Here is a 27,941-nt window from a genome sequence, read left to right on the forward strand (position 1 = left end):
CAGGTCACGATCTCACGGTTCGTGAGTTCGAGCCCTGCGTCAGGCTCTGGGCTGATGGCTCAGAGCCTGGAGCCTGCTTCTGATTCTGTGTCTCCCTCTCTCTCTGCCCCTCCCCCATTCATGCTCTGTCTCTCTCTGTCTCAAAAATAAATAAACGTTAAAAAAAAAATTAAAAAAAAAAAAAAAAAAAAGAAACCCATCACCCAAAAATCCCCATAGCCTAGGCTGGATGATTGGGCTTTCCACCCGAATTAATGGAATCCCATAAGTGGGCGGCCCCCCTCCACTGGTAATGGTGGTGGTGAATAACCTAGGTTTCTCAGAAAGAGAATGCCAGGTTCTTAGATCCAGAGTTGAACATCAACTCTGCATCCAGAGACTGGGGTACCAGCTTGGTGGTAAAGGAAGCCTGTTCCAGAGCTCTGGCAGCCAAAGGTTTTTTTTTCCCCCCAGTCCATTCACCTAACTTGCGGCACTAAAACCTGACCCCATGTGACATGAAGCTGTTTACTGTGCCTACTTTACAGTTCACTGGAGATCTGTGGATGTGCTTGATCACATCATTATCTCAGGTACCTCTGGGTATATTCTGTAATATGTGCCTGTGTATCACAGTGCATCTCTAAAATTCTCACGGTTCCACATTCCCAAGCATATGCGACCCCAGGGGTTTCAGATCAGAGATGATGTACCCGTCCGTACCTGTTGTTACTATCAATCGTTTAATCAGAAGTCGCCCTTCTCAGGGAGCAGGGCAGTTACCTGTGATAACTGAGCAGATGTGACCCAGGCCCATGTCTGGTCCGTATCCTCAGCCTCAGCACAGGGATCCCATGTAGCTTGGGTGGAAGCCTGGATTTCTCTGCCGTCTATTTTGAAGTATTTCTGAATTTTCTAAGGGACTGAACTGTATCCCCAGGCTGAACTGTGAACTGGGCTCACAGTTGCCTTGTGATAAACATTTTTGGACTGGTGGTTGGATAGATGCATAGATAGAGATGGATGGATGGATGGTGGATTAAGCAGGAGGAGTGAGGATGGAAAGGTGGATGGATGGATAGATGGATAGATGAGTGGATGGATGGATGGGGGTGAATGGGGAAATAGAGAATGGATGGAAGGATGGATGGGGGTGGATGGGGAAATGGAGAATGGGTAGATAGGGAAATGGAGAATGGATGGATGATGGATGGATGGATGGTATATGGGGAGGTAGCTAGATGGGGAGGAGATGGGTGGTGAATAAACAGGTGGTTGGGTGGAATAGTGAAGGGTGGGGTGAAGTCAGTCTTCTCCAGTGTGTTTCCCTGTTTATTGGTCACCATAGGTGGGGTCTTGTTAAGAACAATGCTAAAGAGTTACATTCTTGAGTTACATCACATATTCCTGGAAATAGGCTATTGGCCAGAGAGTTTTTTGCCAAAGCAAATTTTTGCTCTTTCCTAGGTACCTTGCCTAAGTTTTGGAGTCTTCCTTATTCTGTGCAAATGCCAGAATTTGGTTCTTGTCAGGGAGAGGTGTCTGCTCCATTTGACTGGTGGGGAAATTAAGGCAGTGTGATAGGACAAGCTGGCCCAAGACTCTCTTGAGGGTTGATGTGGCTTAGGTTTAGGGTTTCCTGCCCTATTTGAAAGTTTGAGTTTTTAGAGTGACCTTCTAGAATATCTAAGACTCATCTCTTACCATTTATGGACCAACATCATCAGTGGTGGTCTGGAGGAGTGGTTTTTCATCGCTGATTGCTCATCGCCTTTACATAAAGGCCTTTTATTTATTATTATTATTATTATTATTATTATTTTAAGCTTATTTATTTTGGGGGAGAGAGAGAGCATTCATGCACACAGGGAAGAAGCAGAGAGAGAGAGAGAGAGAGAATCCCAAGCCGGTTCCCTGCCACCAGCTCAGAGCCTTATACTGGACTTGAATTCATGAACCACGAGATCATGACCTGAGCCCAAGTCAGGAGTCAAGACGCTTAACTAGGCACCCCCATAAAGGCCTTTAAAAAACATATTGTAGCCCCGGCATCCCCTCACCCTACCCGCCTTCCTCCCAATTCTGACCCAGTTGGGCCCGGTCGGGTCCTGTCCTTAAGAGCCTAAGAGCTCTCCAGGTGATTCCATTTTTTAACCAGGGTTGAAAATGTAAGTGTGTGGGATTTGTGCAAAAGCCCTCGGTACCCAGACGGACTCCACACCACTACATACGCACTCATTCATTTTGACTGAAGTTTGCGTTTACTGAGTACCAACTGTATACATTTGGCCAGGAAGGGTATCGTCACGGTAGCTCTGTGGCTCCTGCCTGCACTGGTGATAACTACTTTCAGGATAGCAGGGGACAGCCCTGAGTATCCAGCAACCCTAGCCTTACCCCAGAGTTAGAAGGTCTCTCTCTAGAAGGGATCAGATATTCAGCTTCCTCCCTACCACCCTTCCACACTAGGCCTGTTCTGGTCACATGCCTGTCTCCTACTACAGATTTGGGTCCCACCCTCTGTGATTTTTAATTCTCCGTCTCGTCCCCTCCTGTCTTCTTGGACTCCTTAATCTTCTTTTTCCGTGTCGTGTCTGGAATTTTGAATCCCATTGCCCTATGTGATTCCTTATCACATCCTTCAACATGCAAGGAGCCACATGACCCCCAAGACAGCAGCAGCAGTGACCATGACAGCAGGATGGTTTGACCTGCAGAATTCTTTGACCTGAACGCTAGTGAAGTCAGTCCCCAAACACCTTTTCTTATGGTTGCTCTGCCTGCTCCACGGAACCTCTCCAGAGCTCTAATCCTGCTTAGCGTGGCCTCAGACCTCTCCCACTTCTCTGGTCCCGGGCGGCCCATTGGAGCGGACCCCGGCTGCCAGGGGAGCTCCTGATCGGCATGCGAGTCCTTGCTCCCCTTGTGTGAACATGACCCCCAGCCCGCCCTTGCCAGCCTGTCCCCAGGCCACGTGGGTGTCGGCCCTGCCTGTGCCCACCGGCCGGTGGTAAGGCTGCGGCTCCTTGGTGTTTGTGGGCACTGAGTGCTAGGAGGTGAATCATGGCTTGCCTGGTTACTTGGCTTCACTTGAGCAGAGCATGTTGAGCATGTTGGTTGAGGAGGCCTGCTGTGTCCGTGAGCCTTTGGCTTGAGCTGAGCGAGGCTCATCAGAGGTGCTTTTTCCTGGTTTTGCTGCTCTGACAGGGGTTCTAGGAAAAGGGGATGATGGGGTCCATGTATGGAAGAGACGTCGTGTAGAAAAGGGAGATCGTTGTGAGTGTCTCCAGAGGGCGAAGTGAAAAGCAAGGGGCAGAAGGTGCCAGGAGGCTGATTTTGGCTCATCCTAAGGGCAGGAACCTTTTCTGTTGTCACGCTGCCCAGTGGGGGCAGGCTGCCTCAGGAAGGAGTGAGCTGATGAAGGCAGACAAAGAGATAGGGTTGGGGGTGGGGCTGGGGGGGGGCTGCTAGCATGACAGTAATAGCTGACATTAAATGACATTGCCCATGAGAGAGGCAGAACAGCACAGCGGTTAGAGCATAGCCTCTGGTGTTTAACTGGGACGGTGACCATGGGCACGTTTTATAACCTCTCTATGCCTCAGCTTCCTCATCTGCAAAGTGGGGATAGTGATATTGTCTACCTCATAGGGTTTTAGTGAGGATCAAATAAGTTACTACATGGGAAGTGCTTAGTAAAGTGGGATGCGTAGCAAGGGCAGACATTCTAGCACTTTGCCCATATTAACTCCTATCCTCTGCCCAGCAGCTTTAGCGGTAGGCCCTGCCATTATCCCCATATTCTGGGTGAGGGGATCAAGAAGTAAGTAGCACAGGAAGCCGCTGAGCCGGGATTGAGCCCCGGGCAGTCTGGCTCCTGCCTGCTTCGAGATTCCGGCTCGGGGCTGTGCAGAGGCCGTTCCCACAGGTACCTGGGGCGGCAGCTGGGCAGCCGGGCCTCAGAAAGGCCTGAGTCCTGCCAGGGATCCTCGACACAGCTGTGGCTGGGGCGGTCCTGTCTGGTCCTGTCAGGAGCAGGAACAATGGGAGCGGTGTTTCTCTGCGCCCGCGTCGGGGCGAGGGAGGGCCAGGCGCTCAGGTCCCAGCAACATCCCTGGCTCCCGGGCCTGGCTCTGAACAGAACAGATTGTTTTGCTGTGTCACAGCCAGCTCTGGGTGTGCCAGCTGGCCTCCCTCGGAGGAGAGGCAGGCCACCTGGATGTGGACCTGCCTCTCTGATCTGTCCGGCTCAGGGCTTCCTCCTGGGCCCTGCCCAGCCAGCATTCGGGGCCTGAGTCTGGCTCAGGTGTGGCGTGGAGCCCTGGTCCGTGGTAGCCTCTCCTCTGCAGCGTCGGGCTCAAGGTGGCCGCTGCAGTTACAGAGCCCACGCCTCGTGCCACCCCTCCCGGGGACACAAGAGAGGGGATTCGCTCTGTGACTGGCCCGTGGCTGTGCGCCACCCGAGCAGCGGGATGAGCTGATTGGCTTTAAGCTACTCAGAGCCCTCCCCTGGCATTTAGGGTGAGGTCAGTGGGAGAGGAATGGGCACCCCAAAGCAAATTTTTGCTCCTTTTGGCTAGAGAAGGGGAACATGGTTGCCAGGGAGGTGGCCGGTGACAGGAGTCCCATGGGAAATGGCTGTGTTTCAGCCCCATCGTCTACTCAGCCTTCCCTCAGAGAAGGCATTTACCTGTTCTGACTGAGCTGGGAAATGGAGAGAATGTTCCCCAGCCACCTCCTTCTCTCAGGGCTTGGAGCCTCCCTAGTGGAGTGATGGAGACGAAAACCCTTTAAAAAGCATAGCAAAGGGGCACCTGGGTGGCTCCGTCGGTTGAGCGTCCGACCTCGGCTCAGGTCATGATCTCACGGTTCATGAGTTTGAGCCCCGTGTCAGGCTCTGTGCTGACAGCTCAGAGCCTGGAGCCTGCGTTGGATTCTGTGTCTCCCTCTCTCTCGGCCCCTCCCCTGCTGACACTGTGTCTCTCTCTCTCTCTCTGTGTCAAAAATAAATAAACATTAGGGGCGCCTGGGTGGCGCAGTCGGTTAAGCGTCCGACTTCAGCCAGGTCACGATCTCGTGGTCCATGAGTTTGAGCCCCGCGTCAGGCTCTGGGCTGATGGCTCAGAGCCTGGAGCCTGTTTCCGATTCTGTGTCTCCCTCTCTCTCTGCCCCTCCCCCGTTCATGCTCTGTCTCTCTCTGTCCCAAAAATAAATAAACGTTGAAAAAAAAATTTTTTTTTTAAATAAATAAACATTAAACAAATTTTTTAAATAAAAAATAAAAAGTATAGCAAAGGGGTGCCTGGGTGGCTCCGTCAGTTAAGCGTCTGACTCTTGATCTCAGCTTGGGTCTTGATCTCAGAGTCGTGGGTTTGAGCCCCATGTTGGGTTCTGTGCTGGGCGTGGAGCGTACTTTAAAGAAGAAAAACAAATAAATAAAAATAAAAAATAAAAGGCAGAGCATAGAGTTTTATAAGAAATGATCATAGGGGCACCTGGGTGGCGCAGTCGGTTAAGCGTCCGACTTCAGCCAGGTCACGATCTCGCGGTCCGTGAGTTCGAGCCCCGCGTCAGGCTCTGGGCTGATGGCTCAGAGCCTGGAGCCTGTTTCCGATTCCATGTCTCCCTCTCTCTCTGCCCCTCCCCCTTTCATGCTCTGTCTCTCTCTGTCCCCAAAAATAAATAAACGTTGAAAAAAAAAAATTAAAAAAAAAAAAAAAAAAAGAAATGATCATATTCTCATTTCTGTCTGGGGGACTCCTCGTCATCCCCAGTCTCACTCACCTCCAGGCAGCCTTCCCCGCCTGTCCCTGCTTACCTCCTCTGTCCACCTAGGGATAGGTGTGGGGTCTAGAGGAGTCACCCCTCCCCCACTGCTGTCCCGTCACCATTTAGTCACACGGTTGTGTGTGGTTTTGCCTGCCGGCGGGACCATGAGCTCAGAAGCCCGAGGCGGTGGCTCCCTCTCCCTCCCCTCTGTCTGTCCTATTCCTCACGAGCTGCCCCTGGGGTACCCACGGAGGAAGGACCTGACAGGTGCCATACACTTTTCTCCTGCAGGTTTGAGAAGATGGTGAGTGGCATGTACTTGGGGGAGCTGGTTCGACTGATCCTGGTCAAGATGGCCAAGGAGGGCCTCTTATTTGAAGGACGCATCACCCCGGAGCTGCTCACCAGGGGGAAGTTCAAGACCAGTGATGTGTCAGCCATTGAAAAGTAGGTGCCGCCCCTCAAGGCTTTCTCTTTTCCTTCGCTCCAGCCCCTCCCCATCCCCACCTGCACACACAGGGGAGATTAGAACCCAGGGAGTAGATGACTCCAGTGGTGAACGAGACGCTCACTGAGCCCGGGGCCTGGGCTTGGAAGCCTCCCTGCACATAGTAGGACCTTCTGTAGACTGTGTTCCAGGGAACCCTGGGGATCTCAAGATAAGGTATTCCGTGAAGAATCAGGAATTACTAAATCCTCCATTTAGAGATTTACAGTACTCATTAGCATGGTAAAGGGAGCCCAGTTCGCTTTGGCTAACTTATAATTTCCCAAACTTCTTTTATGCCTGAAATGCCCTCCCACTACTCCCCCCAATTCTCTCACCTGTTAACCGCCAGACATGTTCCCTGGCACAAGTTTGGGAAACATCGATTGACAGCTGAGACAGGGCAGATCGACATGGGAGGAAGGAGTCCAGCCAGAAACCTGACTGCTACCTTTCGGCCTCAACTTGAGAAACCCGGATTTCTCTGCCTTGACTGTTACTTGTGGGCCTTCACCCTGAGAGGGAAGAGGGTAAACTTGATCCCACAGCCGTTTGATGTGGTTGGGCACCTCCAAGTCTGAAGGACTCCTTTCTTGTGGCCGGCCTCCGTGTGCCACCAGGCTCTGTTCCTGGTTCGGAGACATGTAGCCAGGTGAGGCCACCTGCTGAAAGATAGGGCTAGCTTGGTGCTGGAGAAGTCCTTTCATCTCTGCACGAAGCTGTCATTGCCACCACCCTGCGGTGGTTCTGGAGACTCCGATCGAACCAGTGGCTTCCTAGCTCTGGCTCCTGGGAGGCGATGCCCATGAGCTGTCTGCAGGTAGAGAAGGAGGCTGAGGAGTGGGACGGGGTTTATGTGGATGTACGCCTCTGCCACATCCATGTACGGGCATTTACCTGAGGATCGCTCTCCTTCGGGAACTACCAGGGGAGAGCTGGTGTCAGCGGGGCGCCATGATACTGAGTTCCCAGCCACTTCTCTCCTCCGGCCTTCGGGCTGGCTACTGAGAAGGGAGGGGGCAGGAGGCTCATGGCATGCCTTCAAAGTCATCGACAGAGTCAGGAAATGCCTACCTTCCTTTTGGCCTGCCTCTGGTGTTGGCCTACTGGTTACCACGAAACAAAAGCCCACTTGAGCTAGCTCAGGAAAGCGTGTGTATTGGAATAAAGGCTTTCTCAGCAAAACCTAAGCATCCTACCAGGGCAGACAGACGTTCAAAGCATTCTCTTTAAAATCGGGAGTAAGAGAGGATCCCCCATTTTTATTTAGCATTGTCTGGAGTCGTAGCCAGTGTTGAAAAAGAAAAAAAAAAAAGAAAGAAAAATTAAAGCCTTAAGTAAGAATAAAAAAAAAGAGGAAGTAAAAGTATCATTATTTGCAGATGTTAATTGTGTGTATGGAACACCAACAATATCTAGAGGAGTGAATAGAATAATGAGAGGTAAGGGAATCGTCTGGAGAGGAGATGCCAAAGTCAATTATATTTCTATATATTGGCAATAATTAAAATGTTAAATAACCCTTTTATTTTAGAATAGTTTTAGACTTACAGAAATATTGCAGAGACGGTGCCGAGTGTTTGCCCATATCGCTGCCTGAGTTTCCCCCATATTAACATCTTACGTTACTATGTTACGTTAAAGTGAACAAAAGATATATACACGTGAATTTATGCCATCTATACCATGTCGTCTGTAATAGTAAAAAAATTATAAAGTACCTCAGAACGAATCTAACAAAAGATAACAAAACGTGTACGTAGAAAATTAAAACTTGACTGGAAAACCTCAAGGGAGTGTAAGCCTCCCAGGGCAACTCGCAGACCCCAAGCGCCAGCGGTCTCCCTGGGTCTCCTAAGCACTGAGCTCCGGGGTGGGCAGCTATGTCTCGCCTCTCCACCTCTCTCCGTGTGCCCGGCGTGTCATAACCCGGCCTACTGCTATTTTTTCTCCTATTACCTGGTATTTCTTACAGAGTAGACTTTTCCTCCTGTTCTCAGGCATTTGATGTCTTAATTCCATACCATACAACTTTTTTTTTCTTTAAATTTTTTTTAATGCTTATTTTTGAGAGAGAGAGAGAGAGAGCGGGCACACGCACGAGGTGGGGGTGGGTACAGAGAGAGAGGGAGACACAGAATCTGAAGAGAGAGAGAGTGGGCACGAGTGGGGGAGGGGCAGAGAGAGAGAGGAAGACACAGGATCCAAAGCAGGCTCCTGGCTCTGTGCTGACAGAGCGGGGCCCAGACTCACGAGCTGTGAGATCATGACCTGAGCCAACGTCAGACGCTTAACTGACTGAGCCCCCCAGGCGCCCCTCACCTTTCCAGCACTTTCGAACCTCAGTGCTTTGCACTGCCTGATGTGGTCCTTAACCCACGGTCAATTGGCCTCTGACCTCACAGGAATAAGGAAGGCCTCCACAATGCCAAAGAAATCCTGACCCGCCTGGGAGTGGAACCATCTGATGACGACTGTATTTCAGTCCAGCACGTGTGTACCATTGTCTCATTTCGCTCTGCCAACCTGGTGGCTGCAACGCTGGGCGCCATCTTGAACCGCCTTCGAGATAACAAGGGCACACCCAGGCTGCGGACCACGGTTGGTGTCGACGGGTCTCTTTACAAGACGCACCCACAGTGAGTCTGCCCTTTGCTATCGTTGGTGCTCAGTGCCCATCTGGGCTAAGGACCTCCTCCAAAGGTCAGACTTTTGCAGCCAGTGAAGGTTTTTGGCATACAAGAGTGTATCTAGTTCTGGGCAGAAAGGTCAGAATTGCCCCCTTGAGAAGTATCTGGCCCTCAGCCCGTTCTCCTGGTGTTGCTTCTGGACTGTCAAGTCTCATTTCATAAGTCTTTTTGGGGATTTCTGTAGCTGCCAGGAGCGCTGGGTGGAAATGTCTGTATCTTAAATCCTCTTGCTTACTCATATTTCGTCAACAACCTTCATCCTCACTGTAGCTTGGGTCAAGGGTGCAATGCCCACATTCTTGTTTTAGAGGTTCCTGTGAAAGGCTCCCCACCCCTCAGACGTGCCTTTTTTAAACGGGCAGCTTGTTGACATTTTGCATCTGAGAGCGGAGAGCCGGAGGGAGCTAGAAGTTGTAAATGGCCCCTGTTGACGATGAGGGGCAGTCACCGTGCTGCCTCCTGGTGTAGTGAACGCCTTAGCTGCAGAAGAACACGGCTTGCACATTTTTTAAAGGCTAAAGGTGAAATTCTGTGTCTGTAATTACAGACTAGCTTTTAACAACAGCTCTTTTGACGTGAGTTTCGCACAGGACCTCAGGTACTTTGCCACCATATATACGAAGTGTACATAGAGTGGCCTTGTGACGCCCTGACTCTAGTTCTAGCGGGCGTTGAATAATAAACGTTGACTTAAATGGAAATCATTGTCACGAGGGGGCAGGGTTTGAGCTAGTCAGATGCTATTGTCCGTTAGGTTCATAATTTTATTCCTTCGTATTTTTAAAGTATTTGTAAAATTTTCGATAATGGAGCTAGCTATCATTTTGGGGGGGGGTGGGTGGTTTCTCGGCAAATGTATGGATAAGAGAGCTTAGGGATTTGTAACATCACGTTAAAAAAAATTTGTTTTTAATTGTGGGAAAATACACAATCTAGAATTTACTATCTTAACTGCTTTTGAGCGTACAGTTCAGAAGTGTTAAGTACATTCCCGCTATCGGACGACCAGCCCCACCAGCCACCCCCAGAACTCGTCACTGACAGGGTAACCTTTTAATTTTTTTTCTTTTAACATTTATTTATTTTTTGAGACAGAGAGAGACAGAGCATGAAGGGGGGGAGGGTCAGAGAGAAAGAGGGAGACACAGAATCCAAAACAGGCTCCAGGCTCTGAGCGGTCAGCACAGAGCCCGACGCAGGGCTCGAACTCACGACCGTGAGATCATGACCTGAGCTGAAGTCAGACGCTTCACCGACTGAGCCACCCAGGCGCCCCCAGGGTCACCTTTTAAACGATAATGTTGACTAAATGCGTTTTGTTTTAGGAGTATCGTCTATTTGGTACACAGAAACATTAGATAGTTCACAAAATGACAAAGAGAGTAGAAGTTACGTTTAGTCCTGCCCCTTGGCATTGATCACTGCTAATATTTGGGGTTCTGGTTTCCCTGTTTCCCTTGGCAGGCAGCCTTCCATCCTGATGACCGACCATAAATTTTGCAGAGGCTCTGTGTCTCACTGAGTCCTGTCCTAAAGTCCTCCTCTAGCCAATAGAGAATGTCCAGACCCTTGGGGGCAGAGGGAAAGGGCAGGTGAAAATAAAAAAAAACCAGAGTGATTATGAGTGATTGTGGAGCCTGTCCCCAGCGCCAGTAACCAGTCTGAGCTGTTGACGAAGTCAGTCAGTGCCTACCCCACCACTGTCTGGAGATAGTGTCAGTCCTCCTGGACTCCAGGGTGAAGTCACAGGCCCAAGGTCACCTGAGGTGGAAGTTGGAGAGCTCACCCTTGTCTCCTGATGCACCTGATTCCCAAACACCGGGCTGATAATGAGAGTCCTTGTTTCTGCGTGTGACTATTTCATTTTTCCTCCTTACTCCTCTGCATTTGCCAGAGCTTTTCTACAGTGCGTGTGCATGACTTGGGGCATGAGCAAATCAGTTCTAGAAAACGGAATTAAGGGGTGGGAAAGGAAGGGGAAGCAGAGGTCCCTGACAGATGGCGCAGTCTAAGTATTGTGGCACGCCCCCCCCCCCCCCCCCCCCAGGTATTCACGACGTTTCCACAAGACTCTGAGGCGCTTGGTGCCCGACTCCGATGTGCGCTTCCTCCTCTCGGAGAGCGGCAGCGGCAAGGGGGCCGCCATGGTCACCGCGGTGGCCTACCGCCTGGCCGAGCAGCACCGGCAGATTGAGGAGACCCTGGCCCACTTCCGCCTCACCAAGGATATGCTGCTGGAGGTGAAGAAGAGAATGCGGGCCGAGATGGACATGGGCCTGAGGAAACAGACGCACGAAAAGGCCGTAGTCAAGATGCTGCCCTCCTTCGTCCGGAGCACTCCAGACGGGACCGGTGAGGGCCTCTTCTGGGGACCAGCATACCCCTCCTGCTTCTCTTACCAGCCACCGAGTGGGGCGGAGGGAGGTTGGCCTCTCCAGTGGTTGTGTTTATTTCGGCAAGAGCCGGAAAACTCACTCAGAACCTCTGTCTTCCATTTTTACCACCGACTTGCCCCGTGTGTGACTCAGGGCAGTTGACTCTCCCCGGCTCTGGCCTCCCAGGCAGGCACCATCTCGAAAACCACAGTCCGGCTCACAATTAGAAAGGGTTCCTTAAAGGACAAAACCGGGCCTCTCCCACAGCACCGAGGTTGCTGTGGGTTCTCTCGCACACAGGTTAAGCCGCGGAAGGAAAGGTACCCGGCGCACCCTTCCTAAGTCCTGGCACGGTGTGCTGGGGGCAGACAGAGGCCTGGGGCTTTGCACACCCAGGCAGGTTGGAGAACAGAATCTAACCCTTGACGCGACCTTGCCGGTCCTGAGTTGGGGCTGAGCCCTGTGGAGACTCTGAGGGGCTTCTCGGGTGCGTCCTGGAAGTAATGAGTGTCTGTGATAGGAATTAGGTCCTACGTATAAGTTCCTTGTTATGGCATTATAGTATTGCTTTATAAACCACCCTCAAACCTAGAGGCTAAAATACCAACCACCGATTGTTGCTCCTCTGGGCCAGGCTCAGCTCGTCTCTGCTGGACTCATTCATGAGTCTGTAGTCACTGGTGGGTCAGCTCAGAGGCCTCCCTCCCGCGTCCGACCGTTGGCAGTCAGCTGGAGCGCAGCCGTACCTGGCCACGTGTCTCATCCTCCGGCAGGCCACCGGGCTTGTTCGAGCGGTAGCAGCAGGGGCTGTGAAAGAGAGGACCGACTTCGAAGCCTCTTGGAGGCCGAGGCTGGGACTGGCTCAGTTTCGCCTCTGCCACACTCGGTCGGCCAAAGCCAGTCATGAGGCTGGGCCAGAGCCCAGGGGAGCAGAAATAGACTCCCATCTTTTGACGGGAAGGGCTGCAAAGTCACTTTGCAGAGGAAAAGCACAGGGAAGAGAATGACTGTGCACATTTTTGCAAACCCTCTACACACCGATGTAAATTGCTAGGTTTTGTACGAGCTTTCCTCAAATCGCGTCATCGTTGCCAAGCTTTTCAGTAACCCTGGAGAATTCTGTTTGTTTATTGTGACAGGTGGTTCATCCATGGGTCTCTCGTCCTTCTAGCGCGGCTCCAGGGTTGTGGTGGGCAGTGAGTTAGTGCCCGCCCCTCCCTGAGCCTGAGCCATGTGCCAGAGGGAGGATTTACAGCTTCTCCCCCGTATTTAATGTAGCCCTCCCCCCGCCCCGAAAGTCTCGAATCTTTGGGTTACTGGCTGCCAAGAGGCACTTAGCTGTTTTTGATGTTCTTTATGTTCTCGGCCGCAATAGAGCACGGTGACTTCTTGGCCCTTGATCTTGGAGGAACGAATTTCCGTGTCTTACTGGTGAAAATCCGCAGTGGGAAAAAGAGAACGGTGGAAATGCACAACAAGATCTATGCCATTCCCATTGAAATCATGCAGGGCACTGGGGAAGAGGTGAGACGGTTTTGCTTTTCTACCACGGTGGCACCCGCGGGTCACCCGGCCAGTGGCATTGGCGGTCCCCAGAACCTGCCACGTGGCTCGTGCAGCTCTACAGTTGTATCCTGGTAGCCTGGAAGCATCAGGCACTTTCGGCAATGCTGGGCTTATGCTGTTCAGGGGACTGCGAAGTTCCCGGAGGGGTACTTGCCCTGCATGTGTCGGGAGGGTGTGTGCGTGCGTGCGTGTGTATGTGTGCAAACGTGCACTTGTACGTGTGCACTGAAAGCGTGAAACCAGAGAGCTCGGGTAATCCCTTCTTTTCTTCTAAAGCTGTTTGACCACATCGTCTCCTGCATCTCCGACTTCCTGGACTACATGGGGATCAAAGGCCCCAGAATGCCTCTCGGCTTCACGTTCTCATTCCCCTGCAAGCAGACGAGCTTGGATGCGGTAAGTCTCTTCCCTGTAGGAGCAGGGAGGCGCTGACCACCCTGTAGCCAGTGTGGGCTGGCTCTTGAGGCTTTCTCCAGGCTCACTGTCCCCTCGATGTTGGGAACGGCTCACATGTCACAGCGGGTTGGCCCAGGCTTTACGTCACGCCCTCTAGTTCATCTCGAGACTCTACTCATCTTTTATCGTGTGGAGCGAGCCCCCCCCCTCCCCCCCTTGTGAAAGCCTCCTGGTCCTCCAGGCAAAAATGTCTCACCCTCCTCAGTGTTCCCTCTTCGTTTGAATGTTGCCTCGATGATAGTACTTTTCTCCTAATTATTACTGATTGCGTCTTTCTTTTCTGCTGTGTCGGGTGCTCCTTAAGCAAGGACCCCCGTGCCCTGGCACAGAGTTCTGTCGGAGGAAATACTTAAATGTTTGTTTAATAAATGGGATGAAACAGGGTCCAGGGTCAGGGCTTGAGCACCTGCTGAGTACTAACTAAATGCTGGGTACAGAGCAGAAGGTGACAGTTCCCATCCTCAGGGGACCGACAGTCTAATGGAACCCCAGCCTTCCACCTGCCTCTTAGCACCGGGCTGGGTGGGGAGGGGGTGCCTGGTGCAGAGGGAACTGAGTGTGCAGTCACAGAGGCAGGACCCAGCCAGTCATGCTGGAGGAGCCACGGGGGCCTCGTAGAGTCACAGGTGCGGGTATGGCCAAGGAGGAGGCCCTAGAGGGAGCATCCGATCACCCAGAGCCTGAGGCCAGGGTTTACAGCCTACGATTGGCGGTTGGCAACGCGAGGGAGGCCAGGGAAGGCCACCTGCCTCTGGAAGCCAGTTAATCAAGTCCCTGTGCTGACTTGGGGCTTTTTCCTCTTGAGCTCGTTTAGATCTCAGCAGTTAGATCCCTATAAACTTGTGCTTTGCAGCTTTTAAAGGTCTGATGTTTTTTTAAGGAATTCACTTCCACCGTCACCCGTATCCATCGTACCGAGCACACACCCAGCAGAAGTATAGCTTCATTCAAACCTGAAGTTTACTTTAGGCAGTAACAGGGTCACTGAAAATTGGCATTTCTCCGTTTATGTTGTCGGCAAACTGTTCTTTAAGGGAACTAGTTGGTTCTACCAGAGGCTGCACCGTTATCCTTCTATGCCTCAGTTTCTCCATCTGTGAAATGAGGATTATAAACCAGACCGCCGTGGGGATGGTTAGGAGAGGGCGGGCCTGTGGAGGACTGCCTGTGTTTTACTGCTTTGTGCCTCAGATGTCCTAGCATAGTGTCACTATACTCAGGAGATACTTAGTCGGGAGGGAGGGAGTGAAATTTTATATCCTACTCAGACGGGCTAATTACACAGGATTCTCCTGGTGCCTCTCCTGTTTCAGGGAATCTTGATCACCTGGACGAAGGGTTTTAAGGCAACCGACTGCGTGGGGCACGATGTAGCAACCTTACTAAGGGATGCGATCAAAAGGAGAGAGGTAACGATTAAAAGGATGTTTTAAAAAAAAATCTTCACTGTTTTTTGGGGGTTATGAAAATTGTACTTGCTTGTCGTAAAGAATTCAAACAATGCAGAAGCGTGTGACCTGGGTTAGAAATTCCCCACACTGTCAGCAGTAAAGCGGAGGTGAACGGTTTTGTGTTGTTGAAGGGTAGTCCAAGAAAGGTGAAATCACGATCCTCCTACAGCTTGGAAAAGAGAAAAGCAGCTGGGCCCAGCCTGGTGCTGTCAGTCAGCCTTGGCGCCCTCCTGTTGGACACGAGGTTTCGCTCCATGACTGTGAGGGAATTACACAAGAATAAGACAAGTCTATACCCATGTCAGAACTCCGCACACACCCAGAATCGCCTTGCTTCCAGACAGCATCCAATCCAGAGCCAGCCCCACTCTGAACCCTCCCGAAAGCCCCCAACCTGGGCTTGAGTCCTGTCCGCCGTGAATGCTTTCTAGCTCGTTCTGAGATGCTCCACAAGATGTGCCGCCCGTGTTGCAAGCAGTCGATGTACCCAGCTTTGTTTGCCTGTAGGCGTGTCTCTGCTCTTTGGCTGGAGGACATTGGCAAAACAGAAAAGGAAGAATTCTAGAGATGAACTCATTAACGAAGGGATTAGTCCAATAACTAACTTTAAATTTTTTTTTAATGTTTATTTTTGGAGAGAGACAGAAAGAGAGCACGAGTGGGGGAGGGGCAGAGAGAGAGGGAGACGCAGAATCCGAAAAGCGGGCTCCAGGCTCTGAGACATCAAGCACAGAGCCGGACTCGGGGCTCGAAGTCACAAACCGCGAGATCATGACCTGAGCTAAAGTCGGACGCTTAACCGACTGAGCCACACAGGCGCCCCCTGGCTTGCTTACTTTAGTTCAAAAGAGCAGACAAATGACCAGGTGGTGGGGAAGGCTGGCATGAATGGCTTTTTGAAAGAGGGATTGGTCACACCTGGCAGAATATGCTAGCCAGCCTATATCCCTTTGGAGAGAAACCTGATGGCCTACTTGGGCCCATTTCACAGCCCCGGATGTTGGCATTCTTCCAGTTTACTTTCTGTGCGTATGTCACCACACACACATTTTGTAATGGGAATCCTGCTGTATATACAACTTGCGTATTTCCTCTGATAGGAAACAGGCATCTTTTCCTGTCACTACCTAGAGACCAAGCCCATTCTTTCCCTTGGCCGCACAGGATGCCGGTGTTTGCTAGAACCCGTGTTTTATGTCGCCCCTTTCGATTCTGTATTTAGATGGTTTCTCTTTTGGGCCCGTGTAAGTCTTGAGGTACCTTTGGGTACCTGCATGGCTCTATCTGAAGGACAGATTCTGAGAAATGGATTTGGTATTTCTGTTTTGCCTTCTGAACGACTGTCACACTCTACACTCCTAGGACAGAGAGAGCTATTTGGCCACCGTCGCTTGGCTTTTCTCCACACGGCAGTTCCCTCCAGGCTGCCTCGCCAGTACTCAGCATCATCTGTGAAATGGGGAGCATACTTTCTTTAGATCTCAGATTTCAGATAACAGCACTAATAGTAGGTGTTTAGTCAACATTTAATTACCTTTTTAAAGGCTGGTAAGGAAACTATTCTGGAGGATGCATCAGGCAGCGCTGTCCCTCCCCTAAAGCTGTGTCCCTTTCTTTCCGAAGGAATTTGACCTGGACGTGGTGGCTGTGGTCAATGACACGGTGGGCACCATGATGACCTGTGCTTATGAAGAGCCTACCTGCGAGGTTGGACTCATCGTAGGTGGGTGTCCCAGAAGGTCTGTCTCTGGGGCAGGGACGGCTGGGTTTTCCTGTTCTGTGGGACCTTGAGCCAGCAGCTCAGTCCCTGCGTGGGACACTATCTGCCACTGTCGTCTCCGTGCCACCTTCAGAGTTTGGACCAATGTCACAGAGCTCTCCAGGGGACTTTCTGCTCCCCAACACTCACCCCAAGGCTATGACCAGACTCAGCTCAGAAACGGAGCTCTCCGGGAACGAGGCTCTGAATGGCTCACATGGCTTGGGTGGACAGGGTGGGAACACCGGGGCTGGCCTGGCCATCAGGGCAATGCCGGGCGTGTACAGAGGGCCAGCAGGTGGGTGCTGTGGGGTCGGGGCCCGCCATTGGGAAGACAGCAGAGCCCTCCGTCTCCCCTGACTGTGGGAAAGGGCCAGAGAGGAGCCTCGGGCACCATTTTGCTTTTGGCAGCCACTGTTTGTGAGCAATGCCAGCCACTTCAGTGGGCGGCAGAGAGGGTGCTGTTCCCTTATAGTCCAAACACGTCAGGGGCCTGGGCTTGAGAGCACATCGTTCCTGAAGCACGTTGATTTGCGCTGCGAGAGAGAAGACCAGTTGCCCACTTGAGCCTGCTCCTGGCGTCAGGATGCTGGAAGGCCCTGCTTCTTGGCCAACTGATGCGGGCCCCACCCGGACAAGGAGGGGTGGCAGGCAGCCCCGTGGTGCAGACTGGGTGCCAAGTGTCTGGGAGATTGGGATAAGGCCCCCACAGGCTGCCTTCCTGGTGCCCGAAGACCTTTTCATTTGTGAAGCCATTTTCGGCTCCAGAGGAAATTCAGAAAACCAGGGAGGAGCTGCAGGTGGAAGGTTGTGGGGGCCTGGCTCCGGAGCTCTGTTGCTTCTTCCTTTCTTTCGCAGACCTCTCTTTCCCCACGCAGCCCTGCTCTTCTGCTTACGAATGGGCTTAGGTGTGCCTTGTAAATCCGGAGTGACACAGCACATTCCCACTGTCCGGCCGGGCCTGGCCTTCCTGCCCAGTTCAGGGCCGCCGATTAGCCGTTTCTGGCACCAGAGCGAGCTGGTGGAGGCTCTCCACGGCTGCAGCTGCATTCATTCACACGTGCTTTTTTCTCTCTTCATCCATCGATGTCTTCCGACACCCACTGGCGAGAAGTACGATTTATGTGTTTTGGCTTTCTGTGCACCCCTTGCCATTTCTGGGGCTTCTCTTCTCTCAGTTTCCTACTTTGCGGTGAAGGGGCACAGAGAAAACAAAACCTAAGAATAATCCAGTTACCCAGGGAGAAGCATCTGCTAATTCTACTCGTTTCTTTAAAGGGGAATGAAAACAATCAAAGCCCTTTTGATCTAGCCAGTGGGAACGGCCTTGTGTCCCCCAAGGGTGTCGAAGGTCCGTCTGCATCCCACCTAGGATGGGTTGGTGGCACTCTGGTGGCACTTGTGACGGAAAGCGTGGACCTCGGGCCAGCAGCAGCAGCAGCAGCAGCGCCGCCTGTGGGCGGGGCTTGTTAGAAATGCAGAGTCTCAGGCTCCACCTTCTGAATCAGAATCTGCATCTTAACAGGCTCCCCAGGTGATCAGAGGTGCACATGAAAGTGTCTGTGGGAAGTATTCCTTGGTTAGTTGGTTGGTTTTAAAATTTCTAGTGCGGGCCGGGTGGACCTGGGTGGCTCAGTGACTTTGGCTCAGGTCATGATGTCAGGGTTCGTGAGTTCGAGCCCTGCGTCGTGCTGTATGCTGACAGCTCAGAGCCTGGAACCTGCTTCGGATTCTGTGTTTCCCTCTCTCTGCCCTTCCCCCGCTCGCACTCTGCCTCTCTCTCTCTTTGAAAAATAAATAAAAACATTAAAAAATAAAGTAAATAAAATAAAATTTCTAGTCCGTTCACTGAGACAAGGCCAATGACCACAGGCTTGGGTGTCATGGCACTTGAAATTGCTGTGAAAATTTTAAGGAATTTTTAAAAAATGCTTAGTTTTGAGTGAGAGAGAGAGCGTGAGCAGGGGTGGGCAGAGAGAGAGAGACACAGAATCTGAAGCAGGTTCCAGGCACTGAGCTGTTAGCACAGAGCCCGATGTGGGGCTCGAACCCACAAACTGCGAGATCATGACCTGAGCTAAAGTCGGACGCTTAACTGACTGAGCCACCCGGGCACCCCCGCTGTGAAAATTTTAGAAGTCTTCCTCTCTGTTTCTACACTTAACTCCTCATGGGCGAGACCCGCAAACCCTTTGTGGTGTCACCCCGGTCTTTGCGGGGCCACAGCCTAGCCCTGTTGTGGGGAGTTCAGGGATGGAGAGCAGAGGCTCAGAGCCTCTGGAAACTGTATGTCAGTCAGATTGTGTGCATGCAGAATGTGTGCGTCTGGAGAAGTGTTCCTTTTCTCAGAAGAACCCTCTGATTTTCAAAGAGGGCCATGACACTGAAATGGTGTCACCTTTAGAAAGGTGCCACTGACATGCTGAGGACGCTGGCCTTCCCTGAACCAACTGTGGGCTTCATTCTGGTACGCACGGGAGGGTGGACTGGGCAGGCATAGCCCGTGACCATGGTTGATCAGTAAAGATAAGCAGACTTTCATGGATGATAGTAGACAACCTCCAGTGTAATATTTTACATACATGCATGTGTGTACACAGTTGTGTGTGTGGAGAGGAGAGAGAAGGCAATGTCCCTCCAACTTGAATATTGCCTAAACTTCTGCCGTTGAAGACACAGGGCCCTGTTGGAACACCGTCTGCCATTAAGGTATATATGGCCCTGCCTGGGCAGGTAAACACACGAGGCTCTTGATGTTGACGTTTAATCGGATGCTCTCTGACTCTCCTTTTGTATTTTGAGGTTTCCCTGAAAAACCTGAGGAAAGCGAAGCTGTTGCTTTATTCGTCTCAAAAATGTATCCCGTACCTGGGGAGCCCCAGGCTCCGGAGCCTCCCTGCCTCCCCGCCTCCCCGCCTCCCCGGGCACGGTGGCACAGCCATTCATCCCCCTCTTTGTGTGTTGCAGGAACCGGCAGCAACGCCTGCTACATGGAAGAAATGAAGAATGTCGAGATGCTGGAGGGGGACGAGGGGCGAATGTGCATCAACATGGAGTGGGGTGCCTTTGGGGACAACGGGTGTCTCGATGACATCAGAACTCTCTATGACAGACTGGTGGATGAATATTCTCTAAACGCTGGAAAACAAAGGTAATGGTGCTTGGTAGAGGAGGAAGGGACGGTGAGGGCATGAGGCTGCATTCGGTCTGTTACAGTGGAAGAAGTTTCTAGTAGGAGAGGAGTCTGGGACAGAGGCGTGGAGACTAGTCCCTCAGATTCCCTCCTGACCTTTGCTTTTGGTTCAAGGAGAGCAGAGAACCAGGAGGACGGGCCGCTGCCTTGATATGAGTGGGCCCAGGTTGACGTCCTGGTGTCGTGCCGCCTCTGCCCGAGTACGCCCAGAGGACGAGGTGGCAGCGGCCACACCGCTTCCCTCAGCGATCATGTTCATCCTGGAACATTCTGGCCTTCCCGTTGCTCTGTGTTTCTTCCCCAGCAGACTAATAGAAACCTCTTGGTCAGCAGGGTTTTGTTTTATGTAATGGAAGTAAAACACACTTGACCTGCAGTTGTCAAAGGTCAAGGTAAATGAGGATGTGGCCAGTGGGGGTGAGGGGCTTCGGCTCTGTTCATCCTCCCTCAGCCTCCTGCACTGCCTCGTGGCTGTTTGGAGCTTGGGTCCCAGAGACTGTCCCTGAGATGGCAGTGTCTATCCTCCCTGCGTAGACACAGATGACTCCTTGTCTCAGGCTCCCAGGACTCAGGCCATCCTCTGCCGTCACCAGGATTGACTTGGTCCGAGCTGTGTCCCCAGGAGCAGACAGAGGGAATGGTGGGGGGGGGGTGGGGGGGTGGGGAGGGAGGGGGCAGCACCTCCCAAATAGGAGCTGTCCTCCAGCTACCCTCAAGATTCTTGCTTTTTCCAAATACCACCTGTGTTGTTATTTACTTAATGTTTTTCTTTAAGTCAGCTTATATTTTTAATGTAAGTTTAACCAGAGAAAGAAGGGAACACGAGCGTTACCATAGATGATAATCATAAAGTGAATCTAGGGAAGGTCAGCATCATTCGAGTCTAGCTCCCGTTTCCTACCAGAGTCTAAACGAAGACCCCCCCCCCCTTTGGTAGCTGGGAAGTAGCAGGTGATGGAAGGGGTTAAAGCCTCGCCAGCCTGTACTGAGATGGCATTCTGGATGGTGTGAGAAGTACTGGATGGAAATTGATCACAATAGTGCAATCATGTTTTTTCTGCGAACCACCTGAAATCTTTCGGAGGACCCAGTGGACTCTTCCCAGTCTGGGGACACTGGGACTGGGCATGTGCCATGGAAACATTTAAATCCCTTGTCATTTCGGGGCACCTGGGTGGCTCAGTTGGTGAAGCGTCTGACTCTTGATTTCAACTCAGGTCATGATCTCACGGTTCATGAGTTTGAGCCCCGCTTTGGGCGCTACATGTCAGCATGGAGCCTGCTTGGGATTCTCACTCCCTCTCTCTCTGCCCACCCCAAAGTCAATAAATAAACATTAAATCCCTTGTCATTTCTGAGGCTCTTGAGCATGGCGAGAGCTGGAGTTAAAAGCCCCAGGAACAGGTTGCCCTCAGGAGTACGGTAGCTGTTTGAGCCCTCCAGCCCGTGTGTGGCTTCATCCCTGTGCTGGGGGCTTGACTGGTACTCTGGGCTTTTTCAAAACCTTCCAAAAATCTAGTAGGAATTTTCCCTTCATTGTCTTCTTGTCCCTTTAAGACTCAGACCAGTTGGTTGCTTATACTGCAGATATTTATTGAGCACTCGACTGAGAGCGTAGCACTGGGCTGTGCTAGGCCCTGGGCCTCAAAGTTGAGCAGGACACATGCTCCAGCCTCTCCAGGCTTTCGCTGCAGACCCTGAGTGCAGTGTGCCCGTGTACCTTGTGAAGAAGGGAGGGTGTACGGAAGTGGAAGCCTGAGAGAGGCAGATAGAACCCGGTGGGGGGAGGAGGACAGGCCTCCGGGAGGAGAGTTTTGAGCCGACAGCTGGAGCGGGTTCTGCCAGGCAAAGGTAGGAGGGCAGGCAAGGAGGGAGACCGCCCAGCAGCTAGATGCGAACGCTGGTGGTTTCGTTTCTTTAAAAAAAAAATTTGCTTTTATGTTTATTTTTTTTTGAGACAGAGAGAAACAGCATGAGTGGGGGAGGGGCAGAGAGAGAGACAGAGACACACAGAATCCGAACCAGGCTCCAGGCCCTGAGCTGTCAGCACAGAGCCCGACGTGGGGGCTCGAACCCACCAACTGTGAGATCATCACCTGAGCCGAAGTCAGACGCTCAACTGACTGAGCCACCCAGGCGCCCCTGGTGGTTTCGTGTCTGATCCTGGGGAGGGTTGAGGATCTCTCAGCGCTTCCTGGCCTCTCTCTGCCTCTGCTGAGGAGCACAGGGCCTGGTGCACAGGCTGGTGATGCCCCTGAAGGGCAGGAAAATGCCCCGGGGCTACTGGGAGACCAAAGGCTTCACAGGGACACCCGCCTCGGCTCCTGTTTCAGGTTTGAGAAGATGATCAGCGGTATGTACCTGGGTGAGATCGTCCGCAACATCTTGATCGACTTCACCAAGAAGGGGTTCCTCTTCCGAGGGCAGATCTCTGAGCCGCTGAAGACTCGCGGCATTTTTCAGACCAAATATCTCTCCCAGATTGAGAGGTGAGTGATGAGGGGCTTCCCCGCAGGCCTGCTAGAGGTCCGTGTGGCATGGAGGCACCTCAGGGGACATTTTGTCATTTGCGAGGGGGTCCTCCCCTCACCCCACTCCAGAGTAGTAGCCCCTGAGCAGCTACATATTGAAATCATAAAGTTTTATTATCCGTGATTTTCCTTTTAATTCATTCTTTATGTGGGAGCTTTATATATATTTGTCTGAGGTCATGTGTCTGAGGTTGTACAGACTCCATTTCAGGACAGTAAAGGTGCATTCTAGAGCCCGTGCTGAAGGGCACGGGGTCCAGTAGAGCCAGGAACCAGGGCTCTAGTCCCACCGCATTCATCTGAAAGGCAGCCTGGGATCGCACAGTTTGGTCCCCCAGTAGGCACGGCCCCCAGCAAGTTGCTCTGCCTTCCTCCCGTTTTCTCATATGCAGTGATCGCTCTGTCCCTGCCTTTGCCCTCTCCCGTGGTGAGCCGTGAGACAGGGTGCAGGGTGCTCTGCAAAGGTGGCTATGCCAGAGCCACCTTATTTGTAGAATGGCCACCAAAGCGACATTAACGTCGGCTGCGCTGGAGCCTGCTCCTTGCTTTCCCCCGTGCCTGCATCTGTAACCTGCACTTCAAACTCACTGGCCACCAGAACCAAAGCGGTGAAGCGCTAGCAGCAGACGGAAGGCCCCGGAACCTGGACGCCGGCGGGCTGCAGCGCACCGATTGGTGGCGTTTCACAGCAGTGGGGGAGGGAGAGGCAGCAGCCGGTGCCGTGTGCTCATTACAGATGGGGAAACCGTTCTCACCTCTCTCATTCTGAGCGCAGCCAAGAGCTAAGTGGGGAAGATAGGAGTCTAGAAGAACCAGAACAATATCTCTGTGAATACTTTTGTTAACATTTTTTACTGTATTTTATTTTTTAAAAGATACTTATTTATTTTGAGAGAGAGAGAGAGCACACGAGAGCACGGGGGAGGGGCAGAGAGACAGGGAAAGAGAGAGAATCCCAAGCAGGCTCCGCGCTCTCAGCGCCGAGCCCGATGGGCTGCATCTCCCCACCATGAGATCACAACCTGAGCCGAAATCAAGAGCCAGATGCTCAACCGACTGAGCCACCCAGGCGCCCCTTGTTACTATTTTTTAATTGTAAAATATACATGCAATTTACCATTGCAGCCATTTCGAAGCGCACAGTGCAGTGGCATTAAGTTCCTTTGCGGTGTTGTGCAACCACCCCTGTCCATCCCCAGAACCTTCTCATCACCCTGAACTGAAACTCCCTAACCCTACCCATGAAACAGTAACTCCCCCTTCGTCCCGCCCCCAGCCCCCGGCGCTCACCCTTCTACTTTGTGTCTCTGAATCGGACTGCTCTAGGTCCCTCATGAAAGTGGAATCCTACAGTGTTTGTCTTCTTGGGACTGGCTTATTTGACTTAGCATAACGTCCTCAAGGTTCATTCATGTGGTAGCCCGTGTCAGAACTTCTTTCCTTTTTTAAGGATAAAAATACTCTAGGGGCGCCTGGGTGGCGCAGTCGGTTAAGCGTCCGACTTCAGCCCGGTCCACGATCTCGAGGTCCGTGAGTTCGAGCCCCGCGTCGGGCTCTGGGCTGATGGCTCAGAGCCTGGAGCCTGTTTCCGATTCTGTGTCTCCCTCTCTCTCTGCCCCTCCCCCGTTCATGCTCTGTCTCTCTCTGTCCCAAAAATAAATAAAAACGTTGAAAAAAAAATTAAAAAAAAAAATGCTCTATTGTACATTTAGACCACGTTTTGTTTATCCGTTCATCTGTCCGCGGACGCTTGGACTTTTGGCTGTTGTGAGCAACATTTCATGTAATCATTTTATTTTTAACTCTTGAGGAACCGCCATACTGTTTTCCAGTTTCCAGTTGGCGAGCCATTTTACATTCCCACCCACCGTACGCACAAGGGTTCCACTTTCTCCACGTCTTCGTCAACACGTGTTATTTTTTTCCGTTTTTTAAATTACAGCCATCCTAATGGGTAGGAGGTGGTGGGGAAGGTCTTTCGAAGAATAATATCAACATGAATGATACTAGAATTTTAAAAAGAACAATAGCAAAGAAAGAAATTGTAAAGAAAAAATTGCAGAATTTAGCTACATAGCTTCTGTAAGTTAAAAAAAAAAAATTGGGGGCACCTGGGTGGTTCAGTCGATTAAGCATCTGACTTCAGCCCAGGTCATGATCTCACAGTTTGTGAGCCCGAGTCCCGCTTCAGGCTCCGTGCTGACGGTGTGGAGCCTGCGTGGGATTCTCTCTCTCTCCCTCTCTCTCTGCTCTTTGCTCACTTGCACCACCCCCCTCTCCAAAAAAAGAGAAAAATGGCAACCAAACTTAAAAGGCAAAGAGCAAACCAAGGAACCCATTTGCACCATGAATGACAAGATACAGAGTGGGGGCATGGTGGGGGGAGCTTCGGCAGAACCGGTCTTGAGACCCGCTGTGTTGCACTGGCTATATGTGCTTTTAGTGAGTTACTCAGTTTGACCCAGCCTCAGTTGCCTCATCTTTAAATTTTTTTTTAATGTTTATTTTTGACAGAGAGAGAGAGAGAGAGAGAGAGAGAGACAAAGCATGAGTGGGGGAGGGGCAGAGAGAGAAGGAGACACAGAATCTGAAGCAGGCTCCAGGCTCTAGGCTGTCAGCACAGAGCCCGATGTGGGGCTTGAAGTCACAAACCACGAGATCATGACCTGAGCCAAAGTCGGACGCCCAGCCGACTGAGCCACCCAGGCGCCCCTCCTCATCTTTAAAATAGGAATAATGGGGCGCCTGGGTGGTGCAGTCGGTTAAGCGTCCGACTTCAGCCAGGTCACGATCTCGCGGTCCGTGAGTTCGAGCCCCGCGTCAGGCTCTGGGCTGATGGCTCGGAGCCTGGAGCCTGTTTCCGATTCTGTGTCTCCCTCTCTCTCTGCCCCTCCCCTGTTCATGCTCTGTCTCTCTGTCCCAAAAATAAAATAAAAACATCGAAAAAAAAATTTTAAATAGGAATAATACTACATGTGTCAGTGGGTTGTTAAGAGAAAATGAGGTGATGTACGTAAAGCATTTGTCGTGTGCTACATCCTCAAAAAAGGCTGGCTGCTCTTACCACCTTTGTCATCATTGTTGGTCACTGTCATCTCTTTCAATTTAATAATAACAAGACAAATATCCCAACTGTCCTTGACCTAACAGGTAGTTCATGTGACCAAGAAACACATTTTTAAAAAACGGTCATGGGGCACCTGGGTGGCTTGGTCGGTTAAGCATCCGACTTCGGCTCAGGTCATGATCTCACAGTCCGTGAGTTCGAGCCCCGCGTCGGGCTCTGTGCTGACAGCTCGGAGCCTGGAGCCTGTTTCAGATTCTGTGTCTCCTTCTCTCTCTGCCCCTCCCCTGGTCATGCTGTCTCTCTCTGTCTCAAAAATAAATAAATGTTAAAAAAAAATTAAAAAAAAAACCCAAAAAACGGTCATTCTTTCTAATAGAAGAGCTCAGATCAAACTACAGTATCATGCCATTACCACCTTTTTTAAAGCTTATTTATTTATAGTAATCTCTACAGCCACCACGGGGCTCAAATTCACAACCCAGAGATCAAGAGTCACGTGCTCTTCCGACTGAGCCAGCCAGGCGCCCCCATTACCATGTTTGTAAAAATGATCCCTTCCACTGGGGACAAGTACAGCCAAAACTCAGCTGGAGGGAGAGAAAAAAAAAGAAATTGATGCAACCTCCTGAAAGGCACTTGGCAATATGTGTCAAAATCCCTTTGACCCAAAAACGTGTCCTAAGGGAGAAATCAGAGTTGCACACAAAGATTTGTAAGTGGGAAACTTTGTCAGAGTGTTACTTCAGGATAGCAGAGAATTGCAAACAACGTCAAGTTTCTCTAACCTGACTAAATAAATGAGGGTGCGTCCCCAGAGTGGAAGGCCACGGCACTGTTTCCAGTCCTGTTCTCAGATAAGGATGTGGGAAGTTGCTCACATGTGTGAAGTAGGAAAAAAAGTCGGCAAGAAAATCACATATAAAAGATGAGCCCATTTTGCATATTGTAAGAACAAAGATAGTGATATTTAGGAAAGGTAGATTGGGGGGCACCTGGGTGGCTCGGTCGGTTAAGCGTCTGACTTCGGCTCAGGTCATGATCTCCCGGTCTGTGAGTTCGAGCCCCGCGTCGGGCTCTGTGCTGACAGCTTGGAGCCTGGAGACTGCTTCCCATTCTGTGTCTCCCTCTCTCTCTGCGCCCCTGCCCCCCCCCCCCCCGCCGACTCGAACTCTGTCTCTGTTTCTCTCAAAAGTAAATAAACATTAAAAACAAAAAAGTAGATCAGAAAGAAGGAAATACGTTCAGATGTTAATAGAATTGCCCCTGGTGTGGTGGATAGTTTTAATTTTCCAAGTTTTATTTTTCTCTATTTGCCAAATATTCTACAGTTTCACGTGTGATACTTTTGTTATTTAAAAATAAACAAATAAAAGTTATTTTGGAGGAAGAAAGCCCCCACGACCCTATTCGTGGTAAGCACAGTGACTCGGGGCCGGTCCTCTGGAGTGGGCTCCCCGGCTGCCCTGGGGGGTCCCGCTTCATCCAGCCCCCCTGGCTTTTGTCCACCACAGTGACCGATTAGCACTGCTCCAGGTCCGGGCCATCCTCCAGCAGCTGGGCCTGAATAGCACCTGTGACGACAGTATCCTCGTCAAGACCGTGTGCGGGGTGGTGTCCAAACGGGCCGCGCAGCTGTGCGGTGCGGGCATGGCCGCCGTGGTGGACAAGATCCGCGAGAACAGAGGGCTGGACCATCTCAGTGTGACTGTGGGGGTGGATGGAACACTCTACAAGCTTCATCCGCAGTGAGTGGGGCTTCCTTCCGGTTGGGTGGGCAGAGGTTCCTGGGCTGGTGAGTGGTCCCGATGGTTGTGGGACACCGGGATGTGAGTGAGTCCCATCGGGAAAGTTCCTCGCCAGGACACGGCCGACCTGAGGGCTGTGCATCCAGGGACCCGGCTTTGTCTGGGGCCAGGTAACGAGCTGCTCTGAAGTTTAACTGAGATCCTTGGAGAGGAGTGGCTTCGCTCGGTCTGTCGCCAGCGGCATGGCATATCCCTCTCCCCGCTCCTCCTGGGCCCCTCCTCAGTCAGGCAGAGTGTGAGGTAAGGGTCGGGGTGGGCTCACCCCTCAGCCTGGGTAGCCGCCGCCTGGCCAGGAGGCCGTGTTTGGGAAGTGGGGAGAGGGTGTGAAGGACAGAGGGAGGAGGGCCCACTGTCACGGTCCCCTGCCCGATCGGCTTCTCGAGAGGCTTGGAAGGTGTTCGTGTCGGCCCTGGGCTTTGTAGGGAAGAGAGGGGTGCGGAGCGGCCTCGTTACGGTCACGGGTCTGAGACCCCGTGGTCAAGGAGGATGTTTGGCCCCACCTGCCCTTCGATCTACCTCACTTCCCAAAGCTTGGCTCTTACGAACAGAGCGACCGTATTACTGATTGTCTAAACCGGGGTGCTTTCACCGGCGAAGAGGGTGCCGCTGATAATCACACTGGGACCGTCCCAGGTAAGCTGGGCCGCAGTGTCACTCTACTTAGAAGCAACCTCGCCCGAGTCCGGGCAGGCGTGAGCCGCTCACGTCGTGGCCGCGGCCTGGGACTTGCTCCATCTGCACCTGTGTCTGTCCACCTTCATCCCCTGGGGCAGCACACTGGTGTGCCTTAGAGCGGGGGTTTGGAGCCGCACA

At 51.8% G+C, this 27,941-nt stretch overlaps 1 protein-coding gene across 2 annotated transcripts in view; it reads left to right on the forward strand.

Moving 5' to 3' along the window:
* The window catches only part of HK1 (hexokinase 1), a 126,088-nt gene that overhangs the window by 96,504 nt on the left and 1,643 nt on the right, over positions 1 to 27,941 (forward strand). For both annotated transcript variants that reach the window (XM_043596513.1, XM_043596512.1), the window contains 10 exons: positions 6,040 to 6,195; positions 8,641 to 8,874; positions 10,973 to 11,277; positions 12,676 to 12,824; positions 13,143 to 13,262; positions 14,636 to 14,731; positions 16,397 to 16,496; positions 19,500 to 19,683; positions 22,059 to 22,214; positions 26,835 to 27,068. In XM_043596513.1, the coding sequence (XP_043452448.1) occupies positions 6,040 to 6,195; positions 8,641 to 8,874; positions 10,973 to 11,277; positions 12,676 to 12,824; positions 13,143 to 13,262; positions 14,636 to 14,731; positions 16,397 to 16,496; positions 19,500 to 19,683; positions 22,059 to 22,214; positions 26,835 to 27,068 (1,734 nt within the window). The remainder of the gene's footprint in view (positions 1 to 6,039; positions 6,196 to 8,640; positions 8,875 to 10,972; positions 11,278 to 12,675; positions 12,825 to 13,142; positions 13,263 to 14,635; positions 14,732 to 16,396; positions 16,497 to 19,499; positions 19,684 to 22,058; positions 22,215 to 26,834; positions 27,069 to 27,941) is intronic.

This window comes from Prionailurus bengalensis, chromosome D2 (genome assembly GCF_016509475.1).
Source record: "Prionailurus bengalensis isolate Pbe53 chromosome D2, Fcat_Pben_1.1_paternal_pri, whole genome shotgun sequence".
In the NCBI taxonomy this organism is placed as follows: Eukaryota; Metazoa; Chordata; class Mammalia; order Carnivora; family Felidae; genus Prionailurus; species Prionailurus bengalensis.